A 17,618-nucleotide genomic window follows, 5' to 3' on the forward strand; every position below is an offset into this window, starting at 1 on the left:
GGACTGTCTAGTCAGGTGGCCTTTATTCGAGACACCATCGAGATTTTAGCCCGTCACGTAGGGTTTTTGTCTCTACTGATTCATTCACTGAAGATGAGGCAGGTCCCTCTGTTAATTGACCGGTTTTGGAAAAACGATGTAGACTGGACAATCACGGTGGGCACGACAGCTATCAGGAAGGCTTCTGATGCCAATTGTGAGTCCACATATGGAAGCAGATTGGATTATGAGACTCTCGACGCAAATTTTATTTGGTCCTAAAACCTCTCATAACGTGCAACAGCGCTTGAACGAGTCGCTAATTGCCGAATGTGTCTGTTGACATTTTCTGCTATCAATTGCCACTACGAAATGCATCCCCAACCGTTCTTTAATTCCTTCTTTAGGGCTATTCTTACAACCCAAAGAATTTCATGTCATCGGCTCCCCGAATAGGTACTGTATGCCCGACCCCATTGGCGTAAATTCCCTGCAGCTTGACCGGATTGCCCCAGCTATATGTTGTATATCCGCTCTGCGGCGTATTCGCAGCAGTGGTATCCGGCTTAGTATAGTCGAAACCAAAAACTCCAGCCCACTCCTTGATCGTTTCGTTGTAGTTTGATGGGTACAGAGTCGTATCGGCGCTGCCGTGGTAGACCTGCATCTTTGGGTAGCTGCCGTTATAGCCCGGATACATGTTACGCACCATCTTTAGAGGCGTCAGTGTCTGCGGAGAAAAGGAAATCTCAAATGGAAAACAGTTCTTACCCCTGCCCATATTGCTGGGGTACTATGAATCTGCCCACTCGCACAGGAGCTGTTCCAGGCGTCGACAGCACCAGACTGGCTATAGAAGCATCCGGCGGGAGTTCCAGAATAAGGGATACCCGCGGCGAAGAGTTCAGGGTATGTTGCTGTCATGACATTCTAGAAGCATTGGATTAGTGTCAGGGCCATTTCAGTCCTCTTTCGTCATGATCGACCATCGCATACCGTCATCATCGCCCCTGACGAGCTGCCCGTGACAAACACCTTGCTCGCATCTCCATTGTACTGCTTGAGTGTATACGTCACCATGTTCGCGATAGAATCTGTCATGTGTCAGTTGCCTGCTACGAAGCCTGAAGAGATGCATTCTGGAAGATTCTAATAAAGACTGGTGGGTAACCGCCGCGGGTGAAAGGCATATACATACTGCTATCCCCACCACCGTCGTGCGTCAGTGCCGCCCGGCTGCTCACATCCCAGCAAGTGCCGCTATAAGGGCTTTCGGGATAGATCACGATGAATCCCTTTTGGTCGGCGAGTGACGCGTAGGGCGAGCCGTTATAATACGCTTGTGCGGTCCCGGTGCAGTAGTGGATCGCGACGATGATTGGCGGGTTGGTTGCAAGTTTGGATGGCACATATACTATTATATGTTATTAATCAGCTACGTAGACCCGGAACAATGCATTCTGAACGACTCTAATAAAGTAACATCCGTAGCCGCGCAAGGTTTATACATACTGTACATCTTTGTCCCCGACGTGTTGGCGCCGAAGTTGGTCACCCTGCTATGCGTTAGAAGTCGCAACGGAGCCTGAAGCGATGCATTCTGGGCACAGTTTAGACACACTGTGTGATAGCTTGGGCAGCGCGCTTGAGGGGCGCGGCGGGTGTAATCAACTCGTCGAAGCTTGTGGGCGAGCTGCTTGCGACCGCGGCCAGCAGGCCGACCCGAAGTAGAATTGAGAAGAGCTTCATGGTGGACAACGTCTCGGCGGGCAGGATTGCAGGCGGTGACTTTGGCTGAGGAGTGCAAATGCTATCAAGGGGTTAGAAAAATAGTTTGTGGACCGCAGTTGCGTCTCTTGTCATTATATACCGAAGTGCTTGTCTTCTGTGACAACTTGAACGTTCTTTACCCCCAATGCTTACGACGTCCAAAGCTGCTTCCGCTTCCCCGTCGGCGCTTCATCGTCCGAAAACAACGTTAAGCACAGGCTGGCTGTCACCTGCATGGCAATGATGACCCCTGGATCTTAACAAGTAATCTCGATTTCTCCTCAGTAATAATGCCGGCACCAGGCATTTATTTATCCGGGGGTCGCAATAAAGGCAGATGGATGGCTACCCCCACGACTTTACCCCTGAATGTTGCTCCAATGGCCGCTGCGTCTCGGAGCCGGCCTACCGAAAGCTTGACAGCCCTAGCAAGGCTTGTCATCTGCCGAGCGCGGTGTACACTTCACGTCGTCGGCGCCCATGGCTGTCAAGGTGCAGCCGGTCCGCTAGTCAGCTCGTTTTTCATCACTAGTTATCAAACATCTTACACGTCCTACGTTGTGACGTGACGATCACTTGGATTAATGCCTCTAAACCTTAATGACTATGGTTGCAAATGGATATGCAGAATGTAGAAATAGTCACGATGCAAGCTCGTCTATACCCAGCAAATCACCGTCCCCGTCCAGCCAATGCACACTCTTCCTCGTCCCATTACGTCTCCTTTTATCGCAATTGGTACTTTTTCTCAGAGCGCCAGGCATTCTAGCCACGATGTCGGGGATATTCTTCCTCGTCTCATTGTCCCGGCTCTTGCTCAGCAGATCGTCCACCCTCCACTCCCACCTCGCCCGTTCCACTATATCGCCCCCCTTCCGTAGCTGAGTTCTCCACCCTTCCACCCAAAGCCAGGCAAGACGGAAATCAGAGTCTGATTCCACTTCGGGGTTGATCGTGTACGCAGAGCTTACCCTGCCCTCAGCGACATGTACCATCCTGTCGGAGCGCATGTCGTCTGCAGTCTCTGCACGCAAGTCGATTGTCTGGATGACCTTCCTCAATCTGGGCCGCGCCACTGCCGACTTTGACACAGGCCCCTGCTTCATCTTAATCTCTTCACCTCGGTCCGAGCGTGTTCAATGCTCGTCATTGTACGTATTGTGGCCCGATGGCTGCCCGTCGCTCCTCAGGAATGCACTACGCTCGTCAATTTCATGATCCGCTTCATTCAGGAAGCCACCGCGCTCGTCATCGCGCTGGCCCGTGAGGTTGCCTTGGGAGCTTTTCTGCGCAGGAATGGCGGGGTGAAAGACTCCTGAGACAGGGCGCGTCCTGCCTGGGCTTGCAGGGGCATCGCTACCGCCATTCGAGTTCTGGTTCTCAAAAATGTTCCTCATCTTGGCGAACAACGCACTGCCGCGACTTGGGCTGCTATTAACACTTGGATTGCTGGGAGCAGCACTGACTGATGACTCAGCGCGTCCGCGTTGAAGGAACGGGTTGTAGCTTGAGGAAGATTTGGCGGCGCCGTGACCGCCGTCGCCGCCGCCATTGTCGGGTCGAAAGGGGTCGTACTCAGCGGCGGTGCTCGTGGTATCCCCGCGTGGACGAGAACTCCAGCTCGAGAGGTAATGCTGATAGCCGGGTGCGGGTGTGGGCCAGCTGTCACGGATGACAGGCTCGTGCCTATCGACAGGGAGGGATGAGTGCACCGGTGACGACCATGATGAGTCAAGCGTGGTCTGGCTGTGCAAGGACGCTGGAATAGAGTCCTGGCGACCGTGTGTGACGTCGCGTGGCACAAACAAGGAGAGGTCAACACCTGGGTCGGCCTGCGCCTGGCGTTGTGGCGTCGCAAACGGGTTGTTGCTGTGTGGCGTCCCAGAATTTGGAGTCTGCGGCCGCTCTGGGTTCCATCTACTAGAACTCAGGCCCTTCGCGTCACCTGCGTGTCCGGGCATCTGTGTGCTTCGCAGTGCGAACGGACTGATCTCAGGGGTGTCGTGCGTAGTTGATGGCCCCAGCTGCGGCGTGGGGTTCAGAGATGATGGACGCAACTCGTCCTCATGCTCGGCAGCCCAATCCGCACGAACAACGTTCGGCCCTCCGATGTAGGACCCAAATGTGGGACGCACGGGAGTTGTGTCACGCATGCTGCTGATGCTGCCTTGCGACCGGTGACCGGTGCTGCCCAGACTAAGCGAGGAGCGATGGCCACCTAAGGCAGTGTTGTTTTCGTCGCCCTGTGTCGAATAAACCGTCTTCTCTGCATCCCGGGAGTTGTCAGCAAGATCGTTAGAATGCTGGTAGACAACAGCTTCACCATAGTCATCCTGATCTTCGGTATCGTCAGTGTCGTCAAAGAGGTCGTCAGTTCCTTGAACAGTATGTGCACTTTCATCCGGAAGATGGCCGAGTGCCTGCGTGAAATGACCAGGTATTGCAGCTCTATTGTCTGACTCGGCCTTTCGAAAGTCGGCGGATTCAAGTGGCGTCTCAAATGTTTCCGAGTCGCTATCCACTTGGTCATCGCCATGGGTGACATGCGTCGATTTTGGTAAGTCATAGGGGGTTGTGTTGGGTTGGCGGGTGTCAACAGTGTCGTCGGCGGGGTGCAGGTCATCCTTCTCCCGAGACGCCAAGTCTGTATAGGGGTCATTACTGTATTCGCTGGAAGGAGTCACGCCGTATCCTTCCCCATCATAGTTGGCCTGCTGGGCGTCCAAATACTGACTCGAGTGATGGGGGGAGGCCTGATGGGTTGCGGCTTGGTCGACATCTGTGTGACCGTGATCAAGTTCGTCTACTTCTGGTCCATGGCCAGACTCGAGCTGTTGCGTACCACCTTGATCCAACTGTGGTGGATTGGCAATCTGATCGTTCCTGTCTTGACTACCGGCCGGCTTGGCGTCTTCGGGTGAAATGTTCCGGAAGGTTTGATTTTCAGTGTCCTCAGATTCAGGAGAATTTCCGCCGCCGTCACTGACTTGTTGGACTTGACTGTCTTCACCAATCCTGTCAGAGTCCTTCTCGCCATTCTCTGCTTCACTTTGGCCAAAGACCGGTTGCTTGTTTATCTCGAGAGAGTTGAGACCACCATGGCCTCCTTCTTGTTGATTATCATCATTTGAAGAATCCATGGTCTGTCGTTCGGGTTTGCTTGGGTCCAAGCCTTCCTGCTTGAGATCATGCTTCTTTTGCGACCGAGATGGCTCCAAGTCGTGCTCGCCACTAATTTCACGAGGCTGGTCATCTTCACCATCTTGAGTCTCTCCGATTTGATCTCTGTTGGAATCTTGCATGCTCGGTGAATCGCTAATGTGCTTATCTGAAGAGGGTGTCTCGTCTTCCACAAACTCGTTCAAATTCCTCTCACTCCCAATCGAACCTTTTACGGCGTTTGTGGATGATTTGACAGCATGTTGCTGGCCTTGCTGTTCGTCATCATTGCCAGCTAAAGATTGGCCATGCACACTTCCAATTCCTGTGGTTGATAGTTCATCCGGCTGCCCTCGGTCCAGGTCGCTGTGGTTTGACGACTCGTCTAGATGGACTTCAGACCTGACTCGCCTCTCTTCAGGACCCTTGGACATTTCGAGGACATCTGGGCTGGCCTGACTCCCGTTGTCGAGGCCGGGAGAAACGTCGTGGTGTGTGTCTTCATTGGGTACAGAAGTCCCTAGAGGCAATTCTCGATCACTTCCCTGGCGATACGAATCTCGAAGCCCCTCCGCGGCTTGGGGCGACAACGTATCCGCTCCAGTTGAGGACCCATCCCGGCTGCTAGCCCGACTGGTTGGCTTGGATTCGCCGTCGCCCTGAAATTGCGAAGGTTTGTTCTGGTCCGCTTCGTGGCGCGGCGTGGGAGGCACGGCAAATAAGCCTTCATCGGGGTCTTCGTGTGGACCTTCTGTGCTGATAAAGGGCAGTTCGGCGCCCCGGTCTGTGGATCCATGTGGCTGACCAACTTGGACAGAATCCGCTCTCTTTTTGAAGCTGATTTCACTATCGTGTGCCGGTCCATTGAAGGCTTGACTACTCCAAGGTCCGAATCCGTCTGAGCTGAAATTATGAGTAGCCGGTGATTGAGACAACTGGCTTGGCTCTTGTACGTGCTCTGAAGAATCAGGGATACTAGCAGCATCACCGCCAACGAGTATATCCTGCTGGGGCTCATCTAAACCGCGGCTCATCGTGCTTTCGACGTCGTCCACTGAGTGTGATTGCTCAACTTGACTGTCGTCGGGCGCCGATCCCTGATCTTGGGGCTTGGCAGTGACAGAAGGTTCTGTGTTGCCTTCGATATCACCTTGGGAATCCTGTTTTTGTGCTTCGGCGGCGTCTCGAGTAGGTGCCTCAGACTTTGTCTCAGAAATCTCCAGCTGGGGCTGTCGTTCCGCTTCTTGACTGCTCCAATCGTCCAGCACTGTGTCCTCCACATCACGGGCTATCGGTTGATGATCCGTTTGCGTCTGACCGTCATTAGAATCTTGTGAGCCCGCTTGGGTGAGGGAGCCCTCCATTTCTTGCTTCTCGTGAGTCTTATCAATGCTTCCAATGCCTTCTGGGTGACTCGTGACCGCGCCGCTCTCAGTGTCGTCAGCTGGCTGCTGCTGGCTGACGTTTCGCGACCCGACATCGTCGCTAGCAAGATCTTTTCTATTGAATTCAGACTCGTCTTTCCCATGCGTCATGGTGCCAGGTATGGGCTCACTGCCAGAAAGATCGAAAGTCTCTTCTGCTGGATGGCCGTCTGAGCCTTGAGGTTCTCCTCCCAGTCTGGGAGGAGAGACGTCTTTTCCCGAACCCTCGAGAATTTGCTCGGACCGCGGCTCCCTTGGACTCTCTTGATGGCTCTGGGGAGACGACTCCGCAAGGGGAGGCTCAGAGCCTTCAGTGGACTGGTGCTCATGCTGAGCCTCATGTAGCGTAGCTGTGGAGTCCTCGAGGTTTCGACTGCTAGCCATACCGGTCTCGTAGCCTGAATCGCTTCGTTTGTCGCCGACTTCTGGGTCTTGTGCTTGCTCGAGGGACGTATCTTGGATATCCTTAGGCTCCTCAATACTGGGAGTACCATTCGGGCTTGGTTGTGCTACTTCCTCTTCCTTGATCTTCTTCGTCTGGTCCTTGGAGGCCTGAGACTCATCATGACTCTCATTCATTTGTTCATGAAAAGTAGAGTCTGCATTTTCTTCATTATGGTCAGGTTCCGTACCGACCTGACCGCCATGACTGGATATGCCTGAACCATCTTGCTCTGAGTTAGTTGATTCCTGATGACCAAGCTCACTCTGCTCAAATTGTACTGCCGCGTCGATCTTCGGTTGCTCTTGTTCGCCATGCGTGGATTCCAGAGGGCGGTCATGCTGTTCACTGCCATGGAGTGCCTGCTCACTTTCAGCTGGCTGAGGGTGATCCTTGGCATCGCCAACGTCTTCCTCTGGAACTGATGGCTCATCTGCGCTGATTCTGTTCAAGCCAGCTCCCTGATCCTGAGCCACCTCGACGTCCCTGGTTTGAGAGACGGACTCCGTTGGGACATCCCGGCTCTGTGAGTGCTCTACGAGCCCGGTCTCATGCAATTGATCCCGATTTGGTGATTCCACGTCGCGGGTCGCTGGGCTATCTTGAGGAAACGCAGAGGGCTCCTTGTGTCCGATCTCCATGTTTCGAGAAGCGCCCACATCTTGCAACTCGCCTAACGCGGGTTGGTCATGGTCATTCCGCAATTGATGCTCTGAGTTCTCTGTAGGCTCGTCACGGAGTCCATCCGCAGGTTCGGTATGACTTGCCTCCGCATCGTAATTAGAACTATTTGCTTCTCTGCTTTGCAATCGATCCCTTTCTTGTTCGCTTTCGGCCCAGGGGTCTGCCTTGTGCTCGACGGAATCAGCTAGTCCAGATGTGGCTGACGGCTCTTCAACAGCTTGCGCCTGGCTGGTGTCTCTTGGGCTCTCTTGGTCGACTGTCGAAGTGCCCCGACGGGCTGGTTCAGGCTGCTGGGCACCGTGGTCGGACTCTTCATGTTGCTGTCCGACTGGATGGTCATTCACACTCGATGAGTGCTGCTCTAACGTGGAGGACGTCCCTCCTAGCCGTGGCTCCTGATCAGAATCAGCTTCCGCCATCTTGACGTATTCCTCCGCAGCACCACCCTTGGTAACCCCAAGGAACAAGTCGTCATTGTTGGTGCTCTTGGGTTCCTCCTGCTCAGCCGAGCGTTCTGTTGCCCTCAGGTCGTCATTTGTGGGCTGAGATTGACTTTGGCTCGGAGCCTCCTCATGAGCCGACATGTCGGTAGTGGGAACTTCGCTCCCGGTCAGTTCCCTAGGCGAATCAGAAACTTCCGGAGTTTCTAGGCCTTCCTGGTCGTGGTGATCAGCTTGTCGCTCCATGCTCAGGTTGGCTTCTTCGAAATTACTGGGTGCTTGTTCGGTGTCTGCTCCCGAAGGTTGGCCTTGGCTTTCAGACGGTGTTGACATCGGGGCATCCGCATCGTGAACTTGCGAGTCCTTCTGTGTATCGCCACTATCTAGGCTTCTGTCTTTGACATCAAGATTTTCGATCGCGGGTCCATCCTGGGCGGATTTCTCTCCACTAGAGTTACCCATATCGTCATGCACGCTGTCCGTGGTTGCTTGTCTTGTTTGCTCGCTTTTCTCACTTGGTGCCGCTGCCTGTTCTGCGGCTCGATTGGAGCTCTCTTCTTCAGCACCAGCAGTGGTTTGTTGAGCGGCGGGAGCGCCATGTTGTGTTACAGATTCGCTAGATGTTTTGTCGGCACCGCTCAAAGGTTGAGACTCTGACACGGCTTCTTGCAATTCACCTTGATCCTCGTGGCCAGCTGGTTTGTCAATGGGGCTCTCGTGTAGACTCACAGGTCCAGCACTGGGGTCTGGCGGATGGTCTCGAGATTTCGACTCATCTTCGACCGATGCTTGTTCTGGGCTAGTTGACTCTTGTTGTGGCTCAGCTTGCTTTGTATCTGCCTGTGCAACTTGCTCCGGTTTGCTTTCCTCAGTTCCCTGGTCACGGGACCCATGCGTCCCAGCTTCCAGCTGCGGCTGGGTTTCAGACGGATTCCCACCCTCTCGTGGCTGATTCCTTTCATTCTGGTCAGGGAGTCCACTTTGTGAGGCTCTGGTACCGCGCCTGGCTCTCCGTGTTGGCGGAGGCGGCAAGGGTGCTTTCATTTGTTCGTCGATCATGCGGTTGATTTCCTAAGGTCAGACCCGTTAGTCACAACTTGTCCCGCCTCGTCGTGTTGGCCATGTAACTTACTCTTCGTCTTTCTTCCAAGTCCCTAAGTTTCTTGTGGCCCTCATCTAGCATCTGTCTCGCCTCCTCTTCAATATGATCCATCTTGACATCGGTTTCCTGTTCCACGCCGACCTTCTCGCTCTCGAGCTTCTGCTCTCTCCCGACATCTTGGTCATGATTCCTAGCTGCCTTTTCTTCGTCTTCCCTCTTACGACGAGCTGCTATCTCCTCGTCTTCTTTCCGGCGCTGTTCGGCAATTTCGTCGCGCTCAGCCTCGCGACGCTGATTCAACTCAGCAGACTCCTTTTCGAATGCGGAATGCAATTGACGGAAAAACTCGTCCCGCTGTGACTCGAGGGCGTCTAGCTTCTCATCATGCCCCTTGGTATCGAGCGAAGTTATCGTGTCGTGGATTTCTGAGAGGGTGTCGCGCATTTGCTGCACGAGTGATGTAACGTCGAGCATGGTGAAGTCCGTTTTGATGCTTGGAGCACCGATCCAAGAGCACACGTTGGCAAGCAAAGCAGACTGAAGGGGGACCGACAACGGAGCTAGCTCAGGATGGCCTTGCTAAACAGTTGGAGCTGAAAGGATATGACAGCAGCTTCTAGAAGGGATAAGAGGATACTGGGCTGGTATTTGAAACAAGTTTTGTGCGGATATATCATCATATAGATATGGCGCAGACCCGAGTTCAAGCTTTTGAGCGACGGCCGACGGGCGACTGGAGATGAGCAAAGCACTTGCTTTCCAATCAAAATGTGACTGGGGCCAAGGGATAAAAACAAACAGAAAAGATTACAACCAGGAGAGCACAAATCCGAGGCGAAGGGAAGAGACCACCGCGGGATGCCGGTCATCGAATCAAGCCTCACAACCGAGGGTGCTCTCACGTCATGACAACTCGGATGGGCATGGAATGCATGACCTTGGCCGCTTTGATAGAGCCGAGCGCGCAGGCCTCCCATGAACTCGATCTGTTTGGTGACCCATGATGGCACTGGGTGAGGTAAGGGGCAACGGCATGAAGATGGATGCGCCAGGTCGCCGGGCATCCAGGTCGCAGCTCGCACGCACTGAGCTTGGAAGGTGGGCAGCTTCATGCGGCGGCAATGCTAAATGGGTGGGAGGGGTCCCAGGGATGAGCTCCTAAGACGTCGATCAAGAGAGGGGCCACTCCTGATTGGAGAGGAGGAGGGGGTGTAGCATGAAATCGGAACGACATATGAATGCGGCCATTGGTGACAGACTTTGAATGGCATGGAACAGGGCAATGCGAGAACGTTGTGAGCGTGTCTGTTCCCACGGTGCCCGCAACGCCTTGTCGACTTAGTAGCGCCGGCGGCCACGCGAGAAGACGCCTTGGGCTCAGTTTGCGTCCTTGGTGCTCCAACAGCTTGATGAAAGGAGCAAGACTTGCCAGGCTTGGGCTCGTCATGTTCCCTGTCTCATAGACGAACACTCACAACACACGCACTGTCGGGCAGCCCAGGCACCCTTGGCTCTGCTCTGCAGTGTGCTCGCTGTGCAGGAGAGCCGTGACGGAGGAGTGGAGTGCCAAAGCCCAAGGGAAGCCCTGCATCGGGATCCGAGGTATCGGGACCACGGCCAATGGAGGACGAACAGCGCAACTGTCACGAACTGACAAGAAGGGGCCGTGGTTGAGTCGTACTGCAGGCAGGGCGAGACGTGGACATGATGATGGGTTTTCAGTATCCATGCATGCAAGCATGCATTCGTGTATTGTTTGTGTCCTGTCGTCTCCCCTATCCTTAGAGGCAATGTCGACACACACTTGGTAGGCAGGCTTTCTCACTTCCCAAGCACGGTACGGCGGCGCCGCAAGACCGGGCGCATGAAGTGATGCGAGTTGCGAGGCGTTGCAGGAACTGAACTCTGACGGTGCGTTTCAGGACTCGGGTGGAGATTTGGTGACCTCTGACCCACTATCAGCTTGCCCGTATGTTGCTGGCGTGGCGCCGTTAGAGCTCTGTTAGAGCACAAGCATAACCTCTGGAATGTGGGGGAAGCGGTCGGCTGCATTACCACACTTGCTCTTGATGGCTGGGTGCTCCGCCAGAATGGCTGGAGATCGTGACCGGGTGTCGTGATCAGCCTGCCAGCTCAGATTCAGAAGGGACCTGGTGAATGAGGCTGCGGCAGACCCGCAAGCAGTAAAGCAGCCGAGGTGAGGCGGTTGGGCCTCACCGTCTCTGCTTGTTACCATGTACGAACCAACGTAGGTAGGTAGGGACAGGCCTGGGAACGGGCACCGGCAGCGGCGATGCGAACGGCCGCTGTGTACTGACTTGACTTTACAATTTATCATGTCTTCATGGAATCTGAATCTTATCTATGCTCATTAAAATGCAATGCCGGGTGCCAAGGTCAACTCGACTGGCCGCCACGTCGGGAATAGAACAGTACAAGTCCGGCGTGATTCACACAGGGAGCCAACGTCACCAAGGCTCGCAGAGGAAGCCCGGCGAGATAAGCCTGGTCTTATTCTTCCTCCTCCTCCCACCCCCCTCCCTCCCTTCCCCTCGACGCTATTGATACTCGTGTCATTAATACTCATTATATCCTCCTCGTCGCAGAGCCCTTGCTGGCAATGGCTGACCTCCTCCTGTATGACTCGCGGTATTGCACACGCTCGAAGAATCCAAAGCCGATGACCGCCGCGCCGATGACAGTCCATGCGCCACAGATGATCAGGCCGATCGGGAAGATGAGCAGGTTGACACCCGGCAGCACGAAGGCTATCGTTCCGTTGTTTAGTCCCTGGGTGACCTGGTCCACGGCAACCTGCGCCTTGGCCGTGTCCGACAACACGACCATGTCAGAGAACACACCAGTGACGAAGGCTGCCTCGTTTGAAGATACGGTAGTGTTGACGGTCTGTCCGGCAGCGTTGACAGCAGAGAGTGTCACCGTCGGCATGACGAGCGCTTCGAGGGCGGCCCTGTTATTTTGTTAGCCAGTGTGTCCAGGCAGGACCAGAGAGAATGCCAGGACAACGTCTATGCTGGACAGTCTGGCAGTCTCACTCGTGGCGTCGATGTGGTCGGTGGCTTACATGTTCATCTCGAGTTGCATCTTGTCCGCGTCGACCTGCCCCACGAAAAGGTAGGTCTGTAGTAGTTGGAGATTGTTGTTGGCTCCAGCGGCCTGCCGTGCCTGCGGCCCGGAGACCTTCTGCGCCGCGGTAGAAGCTGTCACTGGGCTGACACTGGCCCCATTATACGACAAGGCGACTTGGACCTGGTTCGCTGGGATGCCCGCGAACTCCTCCCTCGGCGTGCTGAGCTGGTAGAGACGCAGGTCCGCCTCGAAAGCACCGGTCTGGGTGTTCAGGACCGGCAAGTTGTAACAGGTGCAAGTCCCCGACGGGTTGGTCGACTGGGGCAGCTTCGAGAGCGCATCCTGACAGGCGGTGTTGACCTGGGCTTCCCATTCTGCCATGTTGACGGTGCCGTTCTGCTTCAGTGACACGGTGGATGACGCCTGCCTGCTGACGACAATGTGGTCGTCGACATGATCCTCCATCCTTTGCTCGACTGACTGTGGTGATCGTCCGGTGAGAACCCCTTCTGCCACCAGGTCGGCAACACCGCCAGCCTGTGCGCCGACGGCGAGCAAAGCCGTTACTCCTGCTTGCCACAGCATCCTGATGCTCGGTCTGGCTCGAGAATTCCCAAGCTCTTTCTCTCTCTCTCAAGACTCCCTACTACTCCACTACAGAATCACGCCGATCGGGTTCGAGGCTTCGGCGGGTGGGTATTAATGATCCGGCCGGCGGTTGAGCTGTGCTCGAGTGTACGTGTGCAGAGGTGAGTTCGTGATGTGGACCAGCCGTTTTGTTGACCGACGACTCCCAGCCCTTGCTGGTAGGAAGACACTGTATTCGGAGTTGAATTGGTGCGGGAGAGCGCCGTAGATCACTGGTTCAAAGAAACGAAAGGCAAACAATGCGGGCGACGGCGGGAAGGACAGGTTTTAGGTGGCCAAGGCCTCAGGAACTAGGTCGAACTGCAGCGGGCTGAGACAGCGAGTAGTATGGTACGGGGAAGAAGATGGGATGATATCGGAAGAGAAGATTTGCACGCCAACCTAAAACACGCGCGACAATCCGATGGATAGGAAATAGAGGAGACGATGGACTAGTGTACTGTACACGGTGGGCAGGCGCAGGCATAGGCGCAGCAGCGTTATGCAACAGGCATCGTCATGATAGACGTGAGATGTCTCCGGAGCGAACGATGTGACCTGATCAAGTGGGGTCATCCGATTGACAGTTCGCGGCAAAGCCTGTGTGTGGGAAGGGGGGGGGAGGAGACAAGGGGGGAGGGCAGGGGGGGAACAATGGTGTCTGGGCGCAGTGGTACTGGGTAAGGGGGAGGAGGGACCACACTGGCGCGATGGGACCCGTGTCAGGTTTGAGGATGACAAGATATTCAGGGTGGCCCTGATGTGATACTCGCAATGCGAGAGGGACACGCGCCGGCACAGGGAATGGTCCCACGGGGCGTGCTCGAAGAGTCAAAGAGGAGAGATGGAGAGATTGGAGAGATGGAGCGAGGCGTCATCCCGACAGACCGTGTCGGCCTGGTAACTTGCTTATCATCGTCTGAGCCGGGGCCATAGAGTAGAGGCTGAGGAGGGCGCACGATGGACCAGTGGACCAGTGGACGAGTGGACGAGTGGACGAGTGGACGAGTGGGCGGCGAATAGGCGGGACAAGACAGCTCGAGCTTAATGGCGATAAACTACAAGCCAGGCACGTGCCAAGAAGGGGTCGGCCAGGCTGGCTGCAGGCTGGCTGGCTGCCCTGGGTCGATTGGGCGCGTGGCATTGTCGCGACTTGTCGGATCGCCGCGACCTGGAACACTTGGGGCGTCGAGGAGGTCGGAGAGTTGAGACCAGACGGCCAGGACGGTTGGTTCGAGGGCTGGGCTCGGGCTGGGCTCGCAGGGTTCCAGCCTGCTGAGGTTTGAGGCTCGTGCAGGGGCCCGAGGCAGATGCGAGGCACGGGAAATTCCCCTTGATTGGCTTGATTGGCCTGATTGGCCTCGCTTGTGCCCGACGTGGGCCCTGGCTGCGGCACGCATGCGCCCCGAGACCCAAGGTTTGCTTGCCAGGCTCGAGCCAGGCACTCCAGGCACGCGGCACGCCAGGCACGCCAGGCTTGCATGCTTTCATTTCAATCTCTCTTTTCCACATTGAGCGCTCCCTCTCTCAGCACTCGGTCTGAGGAGTCTAACAGACTACCTACCCTACCATTCACAACGGGGGCGAATCGCCTTCACTGTCACACCTATGCCGTACATACGACCGAGCCTGACAGGTCTCGCAGTGAGCTGAGCTATCGGTGTGGCTGTTTGTCTTTTGTCTTTGTCATTATTGTCATGATGGACTGTGGCTCGATGAATTGGGCACTGCGTCGATCACTCACCAGCTTTGTTGTCGATCGGGGGGGCCCCCTGGAGAACATGCGCCGCCAGCAGGCGATCGACATCGCAAGTTTGCACCATGCTCCACGAGCTTATTTCTGTCCATCTTACGTCTGTTGCTGCATATCAACTGTTCTCCATGACTCCAATGCTATCTGGCCACCTGCTTGTCTGCAAGATCGTCTCGAGGCCGGCGAGACAGTCAGAACGTATCGTAGACGAAAAGACGTGCCCCATCGCTACTAGTAACCTTCTTTTCATCCTCTTTGCGTCTTTCGTACTTGACCTCACCACTGCTTCGGCTGGGCGTTGGTCCAGGGCTAATTCGCCCCCCCCCCCCCAAACCTAAATGATCGGGCTAACCCTTTCTCTTATTCGCATACCGTGCGTGTCACGGCATCGCCCTGCCTCCAACCTGCAGTTTTGAAATCATCTGTCCGCTCACGGCTCTTACCTCCCGGGATAATCTTCGGTATGCCTGTTCTCGGCCAAGTACCCGACGTGCCGACAAAACTGGTCGGCGGTCGTGCAGCCCCCGGGACGATCCAGCCGCGGCGCGGTCGTTACTAACGCGGCCCCATATCAGCCCATCAACCTCTCCGGCCGATGAGATGGCGGCCATTCCTGGCACGTCTTAATAATGCATCATCACCAATTCATTCACTGCCAAGGCCGACCCGAGGAAACAGACCACAAACCCGGTCGGTCTCTCACAGAAGACACCGCGGCCGTATTACGTCGCTGACTTGTGGGGCCACGTCTTGTTCTTTGAACCCTCGGATTTTGATTCTTCTATTATTGCAAGCTGATGCGCAGGGTGCTGGCCGGACATGAGAGCGACTCTACGGCTGCCCCAACTGGGATAGGTACGTCAAGTAAGCTCAGACGACAATCTCTCTTCACCTCAAAGCGTAGCAGGACGCATACCTAGTAGGCAATGAATTCAACTCACCTTCAGCCGGCCATGGTGCAGCAGACATTTTAGTACTGAGCAGCCTTCTCGCGGCCTCTTATCGCCGGTTCGGTAGCATCCACCTGGTCTATCGTACAATCAACCCTTGGTGTTTATTCCATCTACGTTTGCCCTCGGCCAGAGCTCTCGCTCTATTCTTGGTCCTAAATGTCATTACACGCCTTAGTCGGATCAAGTCTTGTCGACAGTGGACTCTCCTATCCGCCTTACCGCTTCGATCTCGGCCAATAATCCCAAAGGAGCATACCTTCATATCGTCAAGTTCTCGGTTATTTCGGCCATCGTCCTTTTGTGTTGCTGAGGTCTTGTGTCCCTACGAGTCAGAAACCTGGAAGGTGATCCTCCACACAGCCCGCTTCATTTTAAGGTCATGCGGCGACTGGGAACCGCTGCGGGCGTCCAGCCGCATCAATCCTGACTTTGATACTGCGGACCGTTGAGGTATTCATGGGTACAATTGCGGACAAGGTTCCCTCGGGGACGGCATCGAGCAGAACCAATGCTCAGAAAGACTTGGTTGTGGCGTGTGGGTCCCTCCGCCTCTGATTCTGCGCACTGCCATGGCATATTGTACATCTGTGAGCAATGTTGTGAGCATGGCACTGCAAGGCCTCCGGGACCCTTTGGGCCCTTTGGGAAACCTCTGCCGCCCTTTACTACGTAGAGCTCGAGCGTTCTCCGTCGCTCAGTGACTCTTGCCCACACGACCTTCCAACTATTAACCAATAATGTACGCATTCGTCTGAATACGGAGATGCGCACCACATGCGTGCCCTGCGGTCCGGTCGACTTTACCGGATCTGGAGGGGATTATGATCTTGACAGCGGCCACGGAGTCAGCGATGGCCAATTGCAGCCGCCCTGACTCCCCACGCCCTTCCCTGTAATAGTCCCCTACTTTTCATGATGCCGGATCATCCACTATACGACTCGAGTCCCCTCGATATGTGGGCTTAGTCCTTCCTCGGTGTGGCAGTCGCGATGGGGCAAGGGCACGCTGCGAGGATGCGAGGCTTGAAGCATACTGGCGATTCAGCTTATATATCCTGGTAGACTTCATCCGTCATCGCTGCCGGTTATCCCCTTGATAACTCGTTACCTCCTTCGAGTGCTTGTTCGGAAGTTGTGCCCTGGAGCTTTGATAGGTTGTATCAGCTTGTCTAGCCGCGTCAAAGGTACCGTTGAGCACTCTCGGTCGATTTCCGCACCCTCACTTAAAGCCTCTATGATGTCTTTCCGATCCATTCTCATCGGCCTGGCCGTCACGGCGTGCCCTGCCCTGGGAGCTCCCGCTCTAGCACCAGATTCCTCGCCGCTCGAAACCAGGTCTGTCATCTCTCATGATGCAGTTCTTGGTTTCGCCGAGACCGTCCCCGATACTATTGCAGGCGCCCTAATGCTTAAGTACAAGCCCAAACTCAAGGTCACAAACGGCTGTGTACCTTTCCCTGCCGTCGATCCGGAGGGAAATACCAGGCAAGCCTTTATTCTAAATTCATGTCATTATTTGTCGACCTGTTCATCACACTAACGTAGTCATTACAGTGGTGGGCTGAAGCCCACCGGATCCTCGAATGGACACTGCTCCTCTTCAACGGGCCAAGTATACGCCCGTTCTGCTACTCACGGAGACTACTTTGCCATCATGTACTCTTGGTAAGGCTCTGGCCCATATTTCCACCCCCTGCAGTCTCTCAGCCGCCTTCCTAACACATTTTATGATAGGTTCATGCCTAAGGACTCGCCCAGTAGTGGGCTCGGCCACCGTTACGATTGGGAAGAGGCCATCGCCTGGCTCTCGGGCGAGACGGCGGACGCCACCCTGGTCGCTTTCTCCGTCTCCGCCCACGGCGGGCTTTCCTCGACCAGGTCGCCCGGCCGCTCTGGGGACTCACCACTAGCCGAGTATGCCTCCGAATGGCCACTGAACCACCAGCTACTACAGACTACTACCGTCGGCGGAACACAACCGCTGATCGCATGGGATAGCCTGACGGATGCAGCACGAGATGCTCTGCAGACCACAGACTTTGGCAAGGCCAACGTTCCTTTCAAGGATTCTGTATTCTTTGGTAATTTGGAGAAGGGTTATGCTACTCTTTGACCGGTCATTGATGGATCATATTCGTAGTGACGCGAAGGCGCAACAACTTGGGATTCTTTGTACATATTTTTGGCATGCTCCG

The 17,618-nt window shown here is 55.1% G+C and overlaps 4 protein-coding genes across 4 annotated transcripts; 1 reads left to right on the top strand and 3 right to left on the bottom strand.

The window, feature by feature from the left end:
* Nucleotides 1-394: 394 nt before the first annotated feature.
* Nucleotides 395-1,728, bottom strand: J7T55_006988 (carbohydrate esterase family 1 protein; the record flags this gene model as incomplete). Its single annotated transcript, XM_053135835.1, has 6 exons — nt 395-691; nt 751-909; nt 976-1,073; nt 1,178-1,393; nt 1,492-1,535; nt 1,601-1,728. 6 exons carry the CDS (start codon nt 1,726-1,728, stop codon nt 395-397), a joined length of 942 nt encoding a protein of 313 aa, XP_052986486.1.
* A 1,157-nt stretch (nt 1,729-2,885) lies between these two features.
* J7T55_006989 (uncharacterized protein) lies at nt 2,886-9,474 on the bottom strand (the record flags this gene model as incomplete). Its single annotated transcript, XM_053135836.1, has 2 exons — nt 2,886-8,969; nt 9,031-9,474. 2 exons carry the CDS (start codon nt 9,472-9,474, stop codon nt 2,886-2,888), a joined length of 6,528 nt encoding a protein of 2,175 aa, XP_052986487.1.
* Nucleotides 9,475-11,586: 2,112 nt separating this feature from the next.
* Nucleotides 11,587-12,675, bottom strand: J7T55_006990 (uncharacterized protein; the record flags this gene model as incomplete). The annotated part of the gene is made up of 2 exons (XM_053135837.1): nt 11,587-11,971; nt 12,086-12,675. The coding sequence occupies 2 exons, from the start codon at nt 12,673-12,675 to the stop codon at nt 11,587-11,589; spliced, it is 975 nt and encodes a 324-aa protein (XP_052986488.1).
* A 3,985-nt stretch (nt 12,676-16,660) lies between these two features.
* On the top strand, nt 16,661-17,536 carry J7T55_006991 (uncharacterized protein; the record flags this gene model as incomplete). The annotated part of the gene is made up of 3 exons (XM_053135838.1): nt 16,661-16,758; nt 16,978-17,088; nt 17,158-17,536. 3 exons carry the CDS (start codon nt 16,661-16,663, stop codon nt 17,534-17,536), a joined length of 588 nt encoding a protein of 195 aa, XP_052986489.1.
* Between the last annotated feature and the right edge of the window lie 82 nt (nt 17,537-17,618).

The sequence above is a fragment of the Diaporthe amygdali genome (assembly GCF_026229845.1).
Source record: "Diaporthe amygdali strain CAA958 chromosome Unknown NODE_60_length_211398_cov_62_513432, whole genome shotgun sequence".
Taxonomy (NCBI): domain Eukaryota; kingdom Fungi; phylum Ascomycota; class Sordariomycetes; order Diaporthales; family Diaporthaceae; genus Diaporthe; species Diaporthe amygdali.